The 16745-nt window shown below is 45.3% G+C and overlaps 1 protein-coding gene across 4 annotated transcripts; it reads left to right on the top strand.

Annotated features, from left to right (window-relative positions):
• Positions 1-620: 620 nt before the first annotated feature.
• Positions 621-16474, top strand: LOC133381343 (zinc finger protein with KRAB and SCAN domains 8-like). 4 transcript variants are annotated; one of them, XM_061620348.1, is made up of 5 exons: positions 621-1092; positions 8839-9705; positions 10668-10806; positions 11891-12151; positions 15084-16474. In XM_061620348.1, exons 2-5 carry the CDS (start codon positions 8908-8910, stop codon positions 16112-16114), a joined length of 2229 nt encoding a protein of 742 aa, XP_061476332.1. In that variant the 5' UTR covers positions 621-1092; positions 8839-8907; the 3' UTR covers positions 16115-16474. The 4 variants fall into 4 exon arrangements, with proteins under 4 accessions (XP_061476332.1, XP_061476330.1, XP_061476331.1 ...); XM_061620346.1 differs by having other exon boundaries at positions 8843-9705; positions 11888-12151; positions 15084-16473; XM_061620347.1 differs by having other exon boundaries at positions 11888-12151; positions 15087-16473.
• The last annotated feature ends 271 nt before the right edge of the window (positions 16475-16745 follow it).

The raw sequence follows: 16745 nt of genomic DNA, 5'->3' as shown, positions 1-16745 counted from the left end.
TTTCAAAGATTTCTGCCTTAGGTGTTCATCTGGTATTTTTTTAAACCTAGTTTCAGGGTTTTTTTACTGTCTTTAAAACTATGTGCAGCTGTTTTTATGTTTGTAAATTGCACCTTGACCCATATGTGGGTTATTCATAAACGAATAAAGAATTAATATGGAAAGATATAAGTCCCATTAAGTTCAGTGTGGGGGGGATGTTACTTCTAGGTAATTGGTTACAGGATTGCAGAATAAGAGTCCTTTTTATATTATTGTTGTTATCCTTTTATTTCAATACTACTAATAATAATGCTATACTGTATACTGCCAATTATTCAAAAATATTAAGGCGTTTACAACCACCTATTACCTGACACATTCATTGCATTCAACTAGTTTTTTTTAAAAAAAAAAATCAGGTGCTTTGGGCTTCATTTGACTGGAAAGCGGCGCAGGAATACAATGGCAAATCAGTCCAATAAATAACTAAATACAGCAGCATCCTTAAACAACCCCTCTTGGCGATTGCAAAGGTTCCTCGGGAATTGTAGTCCAAACAACGAAAGACTACAAGTCCCAGAATTCCCTTGCAAAAAGAAAAAAGGTCCAGTCGGGAGCGAGCCAGCCTCCGCTCTCGCCTCGTCTCATCGGTGCAAACAGAGGAGTCTCTTTGGCAAACGCACAGCCGGGAGGGAGCCCCTCCATACATTTCTTTTTTTAAAAAAAAAATCCTAGAAACGGGGATCAGAGAGAAAGAAAAGCGGGGGGAGGGGTATGGAATCAAGCCTCCCTTTGTAGAATTGGATCTGGCCCAGCAAGATCTCGGTCGCTTCCCGGGGCGGTGAGGGAGAGAGAATGAGAGTCAGGAGGAGATCCAAATGTGCAGATCGAGGCTTTCCTTCATCGTTTGGGTGTATGTAGTTTCCCCGGTGGGTGCTCTGGGGCGCACGTGGCTTGACTGGGGCCGGGGGAAGCCGGGCGAGTCAAGAGGAAGATAATGCACGTCTGAACAGGCGAAGAAACGGGAGAACATCCCTCTCCTGGGAGGATTGTGGATAGGCAGCCGGAGAAGCATCGCTTCAAAACCAAGCCAGAACGGGGGCGGAGAAGGTGAGGGCTTTCCCTTCATTCCAACCCGTGTGAGTGTGCGTGTGGATGCATCTCTATGCTTAGGATGCTTGGGAGGGATACAGGACACCCATTGGACGCTGCACACGATCACACGCAGGCACGTTCAGCACCTGTGCGTCTGTACACGAAGCTGCCCTCTTCAGTTTTGAGGAGTTTAGCCCAAGTGCTTACTTTTAAATTCACCCTGTGTGCAGGCATTCACACAAACACCTGTACAGACTCCTTGCACCTGGGCCTAGCATAACCCCCTAGCAGGGGTGTTCACCCGTTGCATTCGGCGGGGGTACCATCTGTGCTACCCATGCACGCGAAGAGTTGAGCTGCAGACTTGTACATGGAATTCACAGGTAGCATTCAAGGAGCGGTTGCCCCGTGTACGCAAAGAGCTCAGCTGTACAAAATGGGCACGCGCTTTCACACAAATGCTTGTACACGTGGAGAGGCGGCTTGTACCTGGTGTGTTCAGTGTACCATGTGAACAAGCCTAGAGAAAGAGAGAGGATCTGTCCTTGCAGCAAGTCCCAAGGCTGAGCTTTGGGGGACCTCCCTCTCCCAGCAGATAGGACGATGTGTAGCACTAAAGTGGTGCTTGATATATTAGTAAGCAAAAGGAACTGTAACTTCCTTGGGGCAGGGACCTCCATAAAGTACTGTGCACTCCGATGGCACTGTATAAAATATTATTATTAATAATAATAATCTGATTCTAGTAGGGTTGTTTAACAAGGAAGTGTCACACTGAAGGTGCTCCTCTTTCAGAGAGAAAGTCTTGAAGTGGCTGTGAACAGGAGGAGGGCAGCTCCCTCTTTAAGTTTGATCTGAAGTGTGTGCAAATGCCTGTGCCAAGAAACTAGGTTCTTGGCTTCTTGCTCCAGTGACCCAGAGTCTGTCCTCTCTGTTGCCCCAGATTCAGTGATTTATTTAGTGATTTATTATAGTATATGTTTACACGTGCGCACCCCCCCAGTCTTTCTATGAAATGGTCAAGGCAGCTTCCAAATGGAATGATGACCTTGTCATTATTAAATGTCAATAAATCAACCTCCCAAGCCTTTTATAAATTACAGTGTGATTGCAACCATCTCTGCTCAGATGTAAGTCTGAATTCAATGGACCTTATTTCAAAGTAAAGAGAGCCAGTGTGGCGTAGTGGTTAAGGTGTTGGACTACGACCTGGGAGACCAGGGTTCGAATCCCCACACAGCCATGAAGCTCACTGGGTGACCTTGGGCCAGTCACTGCCTCTCAGCTTCAGAGGAAGGCAATGGTAAACCCCTCTGAATACCACTTACCATGAAAGTCCTATTCATAGGGTCGCCATAAGTCTGAATCGACTTGAAGGCAGTCCATCATCGTCATTTCAAAGTAAGCAAGATTAATCAGGATTGCAGCCAGGTTGTTGATGTTATATGCCTTCAGGTCGATTATGACTTATGGTGACCCTATGAATCAGCGACCTCCAACAGCATCTGTTGTAAACTACCCTGTTCAGATATTGTAAGTTTAGGTCTGTAGCTTCCTTTCTGGAATCAACCCATCTCTTGTTTGGCCTTCCTCTTTTTCTACTCCCTTCTGTTTTTCCCAGCATTATTGTCTTTTCTATTGAATCATGTCTTCTCATGATGTGTCCAAAGTATGATAACCTCAGTTTCATCATTTTAGCTTCTAGTGATAGTTCTGGTTTAATTTGTTCTAACACCCAATTATTTGTCTTTCTTGCAATCCATGGTATGTGCAGAGCTCTCCTCCAACACCACATTTCAAATGAGTTGATTTTTCTCTTATCCTCTTTTTTCACTGTCCAACTTTCACATCCATACATAGAGATTGGAAATACCATGGTATGAATGATCCTGACTTTGGTGTTCAGTGATACATCTTTGCATTTGAGGACCTTTTCTAGTTCTCTCACAGCTGCCCTCCCCAGTCCTAGCCTTCTTCTGATTTCTTGACTATTGTCTCCATTTTGGTTAATGACTGTGCCAAGGTGTTGACAAATTCAATGTCTCCGTTGTCAACTTTAAAGTTACATCAGTTGTCATTACTTTAGTCTTCTTGACATTTAGCTGCAGTCCTACTTTTGTGCTTTCCTCTTTAACTTTCATCAGCATTTGTTTCAAATCATTACTGGTTTCTGCTAAGAGTATGGTATTGTCTGCATATCTTAAATTATTGATATTTCCCCCTCCAATTTTACACCTCCTTCATCTTGGTACAATCCCACTTTCCGTATGATATGTTCTGCGTACGGATCAAACAAATAGGGTGATAAAATACTCCCCTGTCTCACACCCTTTTCTATTGGGAACCAATCTGTTTCTCCATATTCTGTCCTTACAGTAGCCTCTTGTCCATAGTATAGGTTGTGCATCAGGACAATCAGATGCTGTGGCATCCCCATTTCTTTTAAAGCATTCCTTAGTTTTTCATGATTTACAGCCAGGCAGCCTGTTTTAATTTTTGCCCTTTTTTTTTTTTTTTTGCTTTAGAGATTTTTAAGACTCTTTGAGGTAGTGTGCTTTGTGTTCTGTAACTTCTGTATTCTTGTACTCTGTATTATGCTTTGTCTTCTGTTTCTGTTCACTGCTCAGGTATTCTCTGAATGAAGAGTGGTTTATAAATTTGGAAATAAGTCATAAATTAAAAATGTAAAAGGCAGTCTCGGCATGAAATTGTTCCTCTGCAATGGAAATGGGCTGCCTTCAAGTCGATTATGACTTATGGGTGACCCTATGAATAGGGTTTTCATGGTAATTGGTATTCAGAGGGGGTTTCCCATTGCCTCCCTCTGAGGCTGAATGGCAGTGACTGGCCCAAGGTCACCCAGTGAGCTTCGTGGCTGTGTGGGGATTCGAACCCTGGTCTCCCAGGTTGTAGTCCAACACCTTAACCACTACACCACGCTGGCTCTCTCCTCTGCAAAGCTTGCTGAAATAAAACCATCTTCACCGCCCAGAAGTGAGCACTGACCTAGCAGAAAAAGATCGGATTCCATCCATACCTTCCCAAAATTGGGGCCTTCCAGATGTTGTTGGACTACAACTCCCAGCATCCCTGACCGTTGGGCCAGGTTGGCTGAGGCTGATGGGAGCTGGAGTCCAGCAACATCTGAAGGGCACCAGGTTGGAGAAGGCTGCCACAGACAGTTCACCCTCCACATGATCCTCTGTTGCTTCCAAGGCCCTGCCAAGAGAGGCACAATAGATTGAGATGCAAGACGAGGCCTTTTTAGAGGTGGCCTCCTGACTGTGGAATTCCATAAGGACATAAGAGCCCTGCAGCTGGATCGGGACAGTGGCTCATCTGCTCCAGCATCCTGTTCTCACAGAGGCCAATCAGATGCCCCAATGGGAAACCCAAAAGCAGGACCTGAGTACTTGTGATTCCGACTGTGGAGGTAGAAGATAACTATCAGGCTTAGTAGTCACTGCTAACATTATCTTCTTTTAAAGCCATCTAAGTTGGTGGCCTTCTGTGGGAGCAAGTTCCACAGTTTAACAATGTGCTGCGCAAATGCGTTGTCTTCCAACGTTCGCCTTCACTGGATCTTTCCAAGTTCTGCGGCTATGAGAAAGGGGGAAAACCTTCTCTCTCCGCCATGCGTGATTTTATGCCCCTCTGTCATGTCACCTCTGACTCGCCTTTTCTCTAAACAAAAAAGCCCCAAAGGCTGCAACTGTGCTTCACAAGGGAGTTGCTCTGTCCCCTTGATCATTCTGGTGACCCTTTCCCAACTCTACAGTAGCCTTTATTTATTTATTTGATTTATACCCCGCCCTTCCAGCAGGAGCCCAGGGCGGCAAACAAAAGCACTAAGAACACTTTAAAACATTATAAAAACAGACTTTAAATATATTAAAACAAAACATCTTTAAAAAGTTTTTTTTTTAAAAAAGATTTAAAAGCTTTTTTTAGGTGAGGCGGCCAGAACTGTACACAGTATTCCATCCTCGGAGACCACATTCACACCAGACATTTATTCTACTGTTAGTCCGCTTTAAACAGTTCTGGCTTCCTCTAAAGAATCCTGGGAAGCGTAGTTTGTGAAGGGTGCTGAGAGTTTTTAGGAGACCCCTGTTCCCCTCACAGAGGTACAGTTCCCCCTGTGGTTTAACAGTCAGTCCCTCTAGCTCTGTGAGGGCACAGAGGTCTTTTAACAACTCTCAGCACCCTTCACAGACTACCCTTCCCAGGATTCTTTGGGGGAAGCCATGACAGTGGAATTACAGTGACATAAATGCATGATGTGAATGTGGTCTCAGTTCTACTCAGAGTAGACCCATTGAAATGAATGAACCTATGTTAGTCATGGTCATTAACTTCAGTCCGAGTAGGACTCGCATTGAATACCACCCCATATCGAAAAAAAATGGCAGTTTAAATGGCAGAATCTTTTTAGAGGCAAAAGTCTGTGTATGCTCGTTTGTGGGTCTATCCATGATTTATTTATTACGTTTCTATCCCACTTTTCCTCCAGAGAGTTCAGGGTGGCATTCATGGATCTCCCCCTCCCCATTTTATGCTCACAACGACCCTGTGAGGTAGGTTAGTCTGAGAGGTGGTGATTGGACCAAGGTTCCCCCCCCCCCCCCGGTGAGCTTCATGGCTGTCTGGGGGAATTGAACTCAGGTCTTCCAGGTCCTAGTTCTACTAACTTTTATTGGGTAGGCTGGAGTCACCCTTCTATATATTTTTGGATGAGCATTGTTTTCATTGCTGTCCTTCGGTCTTTGTTTTATTGCTGTTCTTCGCTTTGGCTTTAATGCTTGTTATTTCTATTGTGACTTTGTAAGTCGCTTTCAGACACTTCTTGTAAATGGCGACCATAAATACAATTAATGAGAATAGATACACTTTTTTTGTAAATAAAAGCAACATTTTTAAATTAGAATATGAAAGTATGCCTTATTGCTGGAGTAAACTTTAGTGGCACAGTTTTGTCTTCTGTGGGTTGTATTCAATGCTAGCCCCCCTCAGATTTAATAGACATGACTAAGACAGGTTCATTAATTTCAGTGGGTCTACGCTGAGTAGAACTGAATGGGAACGACCCTGTATCTATATCATGGCTTATATTCTATTTATATTTTCTACTTTCATAAATTTATATATATATACACACAGGGCTGTGGAGTCGGTACGCCAAGCCTTCGACGCCGACTCTGACTCCACCCAAACTTGCTTCCAACTCCACAGCCCTGGAAAGGGCTGTAAATGTCTTTTTAAATTGGAAGCTCTCATAGGAGCATTTTTATCGCTGCCTGAATATGCGCTGATCTTGGCATCACAGCATTGGTCTTCATCTGGGTCCTGTGTCATACACGGACACACAAAATGTTTTCCATCTTGAGTGATGGTGAAATGCTCAACTACAGCTGACTTCATGGGAAGCTTCTTTGACATTTTGAATTTATATTTTAAAAAATTTGTCAATCAAAATTTATTTTGAAGTCGGAGACGGTACATTTCTACCGACTCCGACTCCATACAAAATTGCTTCCAACTCCGACTCCACAACTCCAACTCTGACTCCACAGCCCTGTATACACATTAGGGTTGCCAGGTTCAGGGCCTGAGAATGATTCTGTATCTTTAAGAGAAGAGAAAATTCAGCCAAGTGCAGGTTTTCTTGCAACACTGTAATGGGAAAAACCACAAGGTGAAATTTTCCCTTCCCTCTGCACAACTTTTAAAGATACAGAAGACCTCTTGGTTGCCACGCCCAGCCTCCAAAACGTCTTTTGTATCTTTAAAAGTTCTGCAGGGGGGAGGGAGAATCCCACCTTGTGGTTTTTCCCATTACAGTGTTGCAAGAACACTTGCACTTGGCTGACTTTCTCTTCTCCTAAAGATACAGAATCATTCTCAGGCCCTGAGCCTGGCAACCCTAATACACATCCAGTTCTAATGGATGTGTACATATATGAATGGGTTGTATGAAATTGTTTTCCTCTGCTGTTGCAACGCCCTTTGAACTAGTGGATAGAAGGTGTGGGGGGGAGCCCCTGCTTTCCTCTGCAGCCCATTGTCTTCCTTCACCCCTCAAATAGGTTGTTTGGGGTTGGGGCCATGGCTCCGTGGCAGAGCATCTACTTTGCATAAAGAAGGTCCCTGGTTCAGTCTACTTTATCCCATGTATGTCCACTTGACCGCTTCGGTCTACAGACCTGGCCATGTTACGGGTGCCACATAATGCTCCTTCCTCACTTATGGGAAATTGTTCTTTTAGGCTGCAATCCAGTACATGTCTACTTAGAGGTAAGCTCCATTGGGCTCAATAGGATTTACTCCCAGGTAAGTGTGTATTTCATTTGAAATGTGGTGTTGGAGGAGAGCTTTGCGCATACCATGGACTGCGAAAAAGACAAATAATTGGGTGTTGGAACAAATTAAACCAGAACTGTCACTAGAAGCTGAAACAATGAAACTGAGGTTATCATACTTTGGACACACAATGAGAAGACGTGATTCACTAGAAAAGACAATAATGCTGGGAAAAACAGAAGGGAGTAGAAAAAGAGGAAGGCCAAAGAAGGGATGGATTGATTCCATAAAGGAAGCCACAGACCTGAACTTGCAAGATCTGAACAGGGTGGTTCATGACAGATGCTCTTTGAGGTCCCTGATTCATAGGGTCGCCCCAAGGCTTTGAAGGCACATAACAAAAAGTATGTATTGGATTGCAGCCTTACTATGGCAGCACCTCCCCTTTGGAACTCTCTGCCTGTTGATATCAGGAAAGCGTCTTCACTGTAACGTTACTTTTTTGAACTACAACTCCCATCAGCCCCAGCAAGCATGGCCACTGGATTGGGTTGATGGGAGTTGTAGTTCAAAAAAGTAACTTTTCCAAGCTCTGACTGTACCCTTTCCAGCACCTGCTTAAAATAGTTCTGTTTAGGCGAGTCTATCCAGACATGTAGGAAGTGTTTTAATATCTTCGTAGCTTACTGTTTCATTATCTTTTGAATGTTTTTAGTACCTGACTTGAATTACCTTTTATGGATCATTTTAATGTTTCATTCTTTTTGTAAACCGCTCAAGAGGTTTTATTACACTCTATCAGTATATACATTTTGTTAAATAAAAACAATCAGATCCCTGGCATCTCCAGGTCAGGCATTCAGTGAAGTTCTGCTCAGAGGAGACCCACTGAAATTAATGCAGCTAAATTGGGCACATCCATCACTTTCAGTGGGTCTGTTTCTATTAATTGAAGGCCTCTTTCTTTATTGTATGGATTTAACTATATTTGTTCTGTAATTGTGTATTTTAGTGTTTTTGTGTTGTCACCTTCTCTGGGACCCTGTGGGAAAGGGCAGGCAAGAAACCAAATAAAATAAATAAATAATAAACAAACATAAGATACAACCCAATGTCACAGACTAAAATACATGGCACCAAAGGAAAAAGGTGTGTGGCGGGAAGACAAGAATGAGCAAATTCAGGTCCCAAAACTTTCCAGTTCCATAATAAGCAGGCAGAATGTTCCGGGAGGGGAGGAGCCAGGCAGCAGTTGGTCCCGCCCAGACCAGTGGAATGGCCTGTGCTATCTTGTCTCGCCTTCTGTTGCAGTGAGGTGGAATGTTCATATGCATATACTTTGCATATACTTCTCACGCAGCCAGAATTTCGAGTGAGAAGCAGGGCCAGCCTCACCAGAGGTTTGAAAGGTTTATCTCATTCTTTGGGTCCATCTTTTGTTTTGTTTCTCCCCACTCCTAGACAGAAGCTCAAAGAACCTGCCTCGATCCAAGTAGCTTGTTCTAGAGCTTTCCAGGAGATCAGCCCAGGATGAAAATGGAAAAGGATGTCTCTGATGGCCATACGCGAAGAGAGGAGTTAGAAGTCATAGGAAAGACCCCTCGTGTCCTCCAGGACAATGTAGGCCGCAAACCTAGGGTGGACTTTGAGGGAGAAACCAGACTTCCTGAAGCACTGCATTCTGGGGGAATGCTCCGAAAAGCATCTCTACATCAGGTGAAGGAAGAACAGGAGGAAGCTGTGGCCCAGTGTTGGGAGGCCCAATGGCAGGAATTCCTAAGGACAGTGGAATCCCCTCACTCCAGTTGGAGAGCCCTACAGTTGCCAGAGGAGCCCACACCATGGGATGACACAAAGGCCTTCCTGGCCTCCTTTGAGCAAGTGGCCGAAGCTTGCCAGTGGCCCAAGGGAGAGTGGACAGCCCGGCTCCTGCCAGCTCTCAGCGGAGAAGCCAAACTGGCCTTCCACAGCCTGGAGGTCGGAGACAGAGAGGATTATGGGAAAGTGAAGGCCATTATCCTGCGCTGGGACGCCCTCACCAGGGAGAGGTGGCGCCAACACTTCAGGCATTTCCGTTACCAGGAGGCCAAGGGGCCCAGAGGGGTTTACAGCCAACTCCAGGAGCTCTGCCGTCAGTGGCTGAAGGTGGAGAGGCACTCCAAGGAGCAGATCCTGGAGCTGCTGATCCTGGAGCAGCTCCTGACCGTCCTGCCACCAGAGATCCAGAGCTGGGTGAGGGAGCACGGCCCGGAGACCTGTGCCCAGGCGGTGGCCCTAGCGGAGGAGTTCTTGCTGAGGCAGCGAGAGGCTGAGAGAGATGATAACCAGGTGAGACTAACTCATTGCATGGGTGTCTGCAGGGGGCATCCCCCTCACTTTTAAATGTAAAAGTGGTGGAGTGAGTTGCCAATGATTCACGGCTTAGACCTGTGGCTTCTAAATTTTCTTCCTCATAGACCGCTTGAAAATTGCTTGTCTTGGAGGACCCCTTAATGATGATTTTTGTTCCTGTTTTAGCAGCTGTTATGCGCTGTGCTATATGCTGCATGATATTTAATTGGATTTTTTATTGCTTTTCAAATTTCTTTTGTATTGGATCGTAGGGCATTACAATCTGAATTACGCAGAATTGAAATGGTCGTGCAATACAATACAGTATAAGAATTAAAGGCGCTATCGAGAGACAACCACAAATCGACAAGACACGCCGCAGAGCACCTGAATGAAGCTCTGAGCCACGATGGCTATGTTCCTGCCTCCACTGTTGGAGGCAGTAAACGCTTCTGAATGCCAATTTCTGGGAATCACAAGCGGGGAGAATGCCACTGCTGTCAGGTCCTGCCCATGGGCTTCCATTTGGGGCATCTGGTTGGCCACTGAGAACAGGATGCTGGACTAAGATGGGGCATTGGCCTGATCCGCAGGGCTCTTCTGATGTTCTTAAATACCACATGCTGAGGAGCAACAGCAGGGCAGGACTATTGGCCGCCATACCCTCCTTGTAGGCTTCCCAACGGCATTTGCTTGACCTCGCCCCCTACTGGCATGGAGCCCTCGTAAGGCAGCTGTGGCCCTTGGGCTGAAAAATGCAGGAGGAGCATTAGTAGCTGCCTTGCACCCAGTCAGACCACTGGTCCATCTTGTTCAGTGTTGTCTGGCAGGGGCTCTCTAGGGTTTCAGGCAAGGGACTCTCCCAGCCCTACCTGGAGTTGTGGGGATTGAACTTGGGATCTTCTGCGTGCAAAGCAGATGCTCTGCCACTCAGCTATGAGCCTTCTCCGCTATTGCAGGTATTTGAGGAGGAAGAGGAGGAGACTGCAAGTTCCTCCGAGGCTGGCAGGGCGTCGTCTGACATCATGCAGAGGCAGCTGACCATGGAAACCAAGCAGGAACTTGGTGACAATGACGGTGGGGATTCCAGCCTGTTGGGTAAGTGTAGCAGATGGCCTGCTAGATTCAAAATCAGACAGAAAAGAGAGGGAACATTTCTGGCCATCTACCCTTATGGGTTGCCTGCCTTTTTTTTAGGGCCATGGGCCCCTTCCAACTCTACGATTCTATGATCCTATGAACCTGCTAGCCCTTAATCTGTTGGCTGATGAGTGAGACTGGGGGACAGGTTTCTCTTCAAATTTGCGGCTATGCTAGGCAGAGTCCTGGGACTCCTGTTCCTGTGGTCCATGCACTGGTAACCTTGAGGCTGGATTACTGCAATTCACTGTACGTGGGGCTGCTCTTGGCTGGTGCAGAATGCCGTGTCCAGACTGCTGAAGGGGGACACGGCTGACAACATATAGCACCATTATCAAGACATCTGCACCTGCTGCCCGCCTACTACTGAGCCAGGTTCGAGGTCCTTGTATTAATTTACAAAGCCCTGAACAACTTTGGTCCAGGGTACCTTAGGGACCACCTGAACCCTTATATCCCAGCTCAGTCACTGAGATCATCTGCAGGAGCGGCTTTGGTCGTCCCGAGTTGGCGAGGCTCATTTAACATTGACGCAAAATTGAGCCTTCAGTGTCATCGACCCTGTTCTCTGGAATGCTCTGCCAACAGAGATTCAAGTTGGCATGTCTCTCACAACAAAAACTTATTTATCGTTTAGGCAATGCAGAGATCCAGGTACACAAGGCAAAGAAGCAAAGCTGGATAGCTCCAATAGCCAGTGCCTGAAATAGGTCTGCAGGCCGACCCCTGATGAATGGAGTCTCTGAGTCTTAAAGGAGCCCAGCCTGTGTGTGTGGTGTTTTTTTTTAAAGTTGTCATTATGAGGGGAAGATGCTGGTGTGTTCTGTTTGGGATTCTCCATTGTGCAGGAGTTGTTTAACCCCCATGGATATCTCCTTTCCCAAGTTCTTTTAGGAGAACAATCTTTGTCTTTGTTGTCTCTTCCTCCTCCTCCGTCTCCATCATCTAAATTGTCTTTTATTCCCTTGTTTTCTAGTTCCATTTTTTCCCCTCTAATCCAGAGACTGACTTGTTTGGGATTCCCTCTTTGTGTCTTCAGCAGGCAAAGGATGGATGACCACAGATGATGATGAGAAATACTTGCCGGAAGATTCTGATCTGGAGGGACCACGTGGGACTTCAGCGTGGAAAGAAGAAGAGAATCTTTCTCCTTGTTATGAGCAGGATACTTCATCAGCCAGTCAGGAAATAATGGAGTGCTGGCAGAAAATCCAACTGGATGAGGAAGCAAATCAGTCCGTTTCTTGTAGGGAAGGTCTCGAAGCTCCCAGGGAAACCACAATCCAAATAGAAATTGATGCTGGTAAGATACCAGGAGGTGCACATGGAAAAAGCAGACATACCTCCATTGTTTACTTCCTCTGTTGGAGGCAGTGTGGTTCTGAACACCAGTTGCTGGAAATCACAAGTGCTTCCCATGTGTGATTCACAGCAACTGGTATTCAGAAGTGTACTGCCTCCAATAGAGGAGGGAGAACTTAGCCATCGTGGCTAGTAGCCATTTGATAGCCTTACCGTCCATGAACTACCCTCAGTCATTCATAAAATTGCATAATAAAATAATTAAAAGCCCCCCCTCCCCGTTTGTAAATCAGCAAAACAGATGAATAAAAATGGCACAATACCCCGTAATAAAACAGCAATGGGGGACGATAAAAATCAAACAAGGGATCATTAAACATTTTTGAAAGAGCAGTCTTCACTGTTCATTGTGAAGAGTGTGGGGAGAACTTGGCCTCCTAGTGAAGGGAAGTTCAGAGCTTCGGTGGCACCGCTAGTGAGAAGGCCCTGTCCCATGTTCCCACCAATATATTACTTTATTTATTTTGGGGGAAATGCCTTTCCGCTCTGAAAACAGCTCTCAGGATTGTACATGTGGGCCCCTTTAAATAATTTGTGACTTCCCCCAAAGCATCCTGGGAACTGTTGTTTGATACGGGTGCTGAGACTTGTTAGGAGTCCCCTCTTCTCCTCACAGAGCTACAGTTCCCAGAGTGGTTTAACAATTGGTCCTTTCCCCTGGAGAACTCTGGGAATTGTAGCTCTGTGAGGGGAAGAGGGGTCTCCTAACAACTCCCAGCACCTTTAACAAACTGCAGTTCTCAGGATTCTTCAGGGAAATCCATGGCTATTTAATGATACTGCTTTACACGCATAGCGCAGATGGGGCCATAACCTCTCTGCCAGACTTTCCTGTGGAAGATGGAGTTCTGGTAGAGTGCATGCTTTCCATGCGAAAGGGCTCAAGTTCACTCCTTGGCATGTCAGGTTGAATGATCCAGGTAGCAGGTCATGGGAAATGGGGCCACAGTCGAAAATGCCCTCTCTCTGGTCCGCACCAGCCTCACTGTCCTAACTGGTGGGACCGAGAGAAGGTCTTGCGCGGCTGATCTTGTCAGGCGGCATAATTGGTGATGCTGGAGGCGCTCCTTCAGATAAACTGGGCCGAAACCGTATAGGGCTTTAAAGGTCAATACCAACACCTTGAATTGGGCCCGGTAAACAACTGGTAGCCAGTGTAGATCTATCAACACTGGAGTGATATGATCACGGTGGCAGCTGTTCTTAATCAAACGTCCCGCCGCATTCTGTATCAGTTGCAATTTCCGGACCGTTTTTAAGGGTAACCCCACATAGAGCGCATTACAGTAGTCTAGGCGAGAGAAGACCAGGGCCTGTATTACCCCTGGGAGCAGATGGGCAGGCAGGTAGGGTTGCAACCTCCTAATCAGATGTAATTTATACCAAGCTGCCCGGCTCACTGCCGAGACCTGAGCCTCCATGGACAGCTGGGAGTCAAGAATGACCCCGAGGCTGCGGACCTGGTCTTTTAGGGGCAATCTTACCCCATTGAACACCAGGTCTATATCCCCCAGCCTGCCCCTGTCTCCCACAAGCAACACCTCGGTCTTGTCGGGATTTAGTTTCAGCCTATTCCTTCCCATCCATTCACTTACGGATTCCAGGCACTTGGAGATGGTATCCACAGCCAACTCTGGTGAGGACTTAAACGAGAGATACAGCTGGGTGTCATCCGCATATTGGTGGCACCGCAGCCCAAATCTCCTGATGATGGCCCCCAGCGGCTTTACATAGATGTTGAATAACATGGGGGAGAGGATAGAACCCTGTGGCACTCCACAATTGAGAGGCCAAGGGTCTGAAACCTCCTCCCCCAATGCCACCCGTTGATGCCTGTCTGAGAGATAGGAACGGAGCCACCGTAAAACAGTGCCCCCTATTCCTAATCCCTCCAGGCGTTCTAAAAGGATACCGTGGTCAACGGTATCAAAAGCCGCTGAGAGATCCAGGAGGACGAGGAAGGTGAATTCTCCCCTATCCAGCGCCCTCCTCATATCATCCACCAGAGTGACCAAGGCTGTTTCAGTTCCATGTCCAGTCCTGAAGCCCGATTGGAATGGATCCAGATAATCTATTTCCTCCAAGTGTGTCTGTAACTGTTTGGCCACCACTCGCTCAATCACCTTGCCCAGAAATGGTAAATTAGAGACTGGGCGGAAGTTATTTAACTCTTGGGGATCCAAGGAGGACTTTTTTAAGATGGGCTTTATAACTGCCTCCTTGAGGGCTAATGGTAGTGCACCTTCTTTCTATGTTCCTTCCTTTGAAGACACCAGGGCTAGGTATCCATATCTTTTCTGGGGGTCAAAAGACTAACTGTTCAATTAAGAATTCCGTTAGGGAGGAGGACAGAATACATAATTCACTCCCTAGGAGGATCAGTCCTGGAAAAAAAAGGGGGGGTGACCAACCACTCAAAAGTGGGAAATGGACTAAGACAAAGGAGATGAAGCCTCAGTTTCATAGAATAGAATCACAGAGTTGGAAAGGGACTTCAAAAATCATCAAGTCTAACCTGTCAGTATAGGAACTCTGTTGCTCTAGCACCCTTGATAGCGACCATCCAGTCACTTGCTTAAAAATCTCTAATGAACAATAGTCCACCACCTTCCAAGGTAGTCTATTCCACTGTCGAAGAGTTTGTACCTTCAAGAATTCTTCCCAATGTTTAGTTGAAATCCCCTTTCTTGTATTTGAATTCAATGGGCTGTGGCCTCCACTGTAGAACGACAGACAACAAATCTGCTCCATCATCTATGTGACAACCCTTCAAACATCTGGTGATGGCGATCATATTACCTCTTAATAGTACAGGCTAAATGTGAACTTTGTTTTTTCCTTGGGCTCTCCTTGGGTTTCTTTCTTTATTCCAGCAGGTGATGGGTGGGAGAGTGAGGAAGAGGAGGAAGTAGCTGGGATATCATCCAAAAGAACTGAGCATGAACAGTTGAAAGAGATCCTTTGGAATCGAGATGGACCAATGATAGAGGAAGGAAACCACACAGGGAGAAAGAAACATCAATCCATTCCTTGTCAAGATGGGGACTTTTATGACATACCAGTCCAACAAGAACAAGCACAAAACATAAGGAACAAGGTCCTTGATGCTCAGTGGAGAATCCACACAGAAGCAAAACCAGATCAAAGGTTAGCATTTGGGATGAACTTTACTGAGGGCAAAAATCTTCCAGAATTTCAAATGCTCCATGAAGAGCAAAAACCTTATAGATGCTTTGTGTGTGGAAAATGCTTCACACGGAGTACAAACCTTACTTCACATCAAAGAATCCACACAGGGGAGAAGCCATATGGCTGCCCAGACTGTAACAAGAGATTTTCTAGTCAGTCAGATCTTATTAAGCATAAGAGAATTCACAGAGGAGAAAAACCATATAAATGTTTTGTGTGTGGAAAGAGCTTTAGCCAAGGTGGTCACCTTACTTCACATCAAAGAATTCACACAGGAGAGAAACCTTATAAATGCTTGGAATGTGGGAAAAACTTTAGCAAGAACACCAACCTTACTTTGCATCAAAGAATTCACACAGGAGAGAAACCATACAAATGTCAAGAGTGTGGGAAGAGCTTCACTTGGAATTCAAACCTGACCTCCCATCAAAGAATCCATACAGGGGAGAAACCATTTAAATGCTCAGATTGTAGCAAGAGCTTTTGTAATCACTCGACTCTTATTAAACATATGCGAATCCACACAGGGGAAAAACCCTATAAATGCTTTGCATGTGGAAAGAGCTTTAGCCAGAGCTCAAGCCTTACTGCGCATAAGAGAATTCACACTGGGGAGAAACCATATAAGTGCTCTGAATGTGGAAAGAGCTATAGTAAAAATACAAATCTTATTTCACATCAGAGAATTCACACAGTGGGAAAGTTGCACAAGTAACTGTGTTAAAGCTTGGAGTTTAGAAAGAAGAGTCTGTGATGTATACATAGAGGAGAAAACATAGAATTAAAACTTTTTCCAGATACAAAAGAAATGCAGCTGCCATCTTATTAGAAATTCACACAAGAGGTGTACAGATTATAACAAAACCTTTTGTTATAAATCAGGCCCAGTCCTAGGTCCAGAGAACCATACTAGCGATAGCAGGTGGAACTGAGGAAAACAACAGCTAAACGGAGTTCATTGTTTCTCCATCATTCAGTTAAAATGTAAACCCAAGGATAGTAAAAATTGTTTGCAGGTTTTCATAGATACACATTTCTATTTGTGATCGTTGCATTATGCAAACAACATTGAAATAAATGTTTCTTCCAGGTTTTCAAGCAGAGCTATGGAGTGTTGCTTTTTGTCCATCTTTGCTGTGAGTGGGAGAAAAATAGGTTTTATAAAGTTTTTGCAGTTGTTTTGGAAGAAGTTTCCCACTTTTATTTATGTATTTTATTACTTTTTATACATACATGCCATTTAAACTTAAACAGTCTGTATATTCAAGATGCTCATACCAACATGTCACCCCACTGCTAAAAGAATTGCACTGGCTGCCCATTAGTTGTCGGCCCAAGTTCAAGGT

This window comes from Rhineura floridana, chromosome 3 (genome assembly GCF_030035675.1).
Source record: "Rhineura floridana isolate rRhiFlo1 chromosome 3, rRhiFlo1.hap2, whole genome shotgun sequence".
Taxonomy (NCBI): Eukaryota; Metazoa; Chordata; class Lepidosauria; order Squamata; family Rhineuridae; genus Rhineura; species Rhineura floridana.
Note: the sequence above shows the minus strand (reverse complement) of the source record. Positions and strands in the feature narration are given on the sequence as shown.

What these genes read in the sequence shown, in the direction of transcription:
- LOC133381343 (XM_061620346.1), top strand. Translation starts at nt 8,908, where the DNA reads ATGAAAATGGAAAAGGATGTCTCTGATGGCCATACGCGAAGAGAGGAG. An exon ending in TGGGGATTCCAGCCTGTTGG is followed by an intron (nt 10,807 to 11,887) that starts GTAAGTGTAGCA and finishes TTGTGTCTTCAG; the next exon opens with CAGGCAAAGGATGGATGACC. An exon ending in CCAAATAGAAATTGATGCTG is followed by an intron (nt 12,152 to 15,083) that starts GTAAGATACCAG and finishes TCTTTATTCCAG; the next exon opens with CAGGTGATGGGTGGGAGAGT.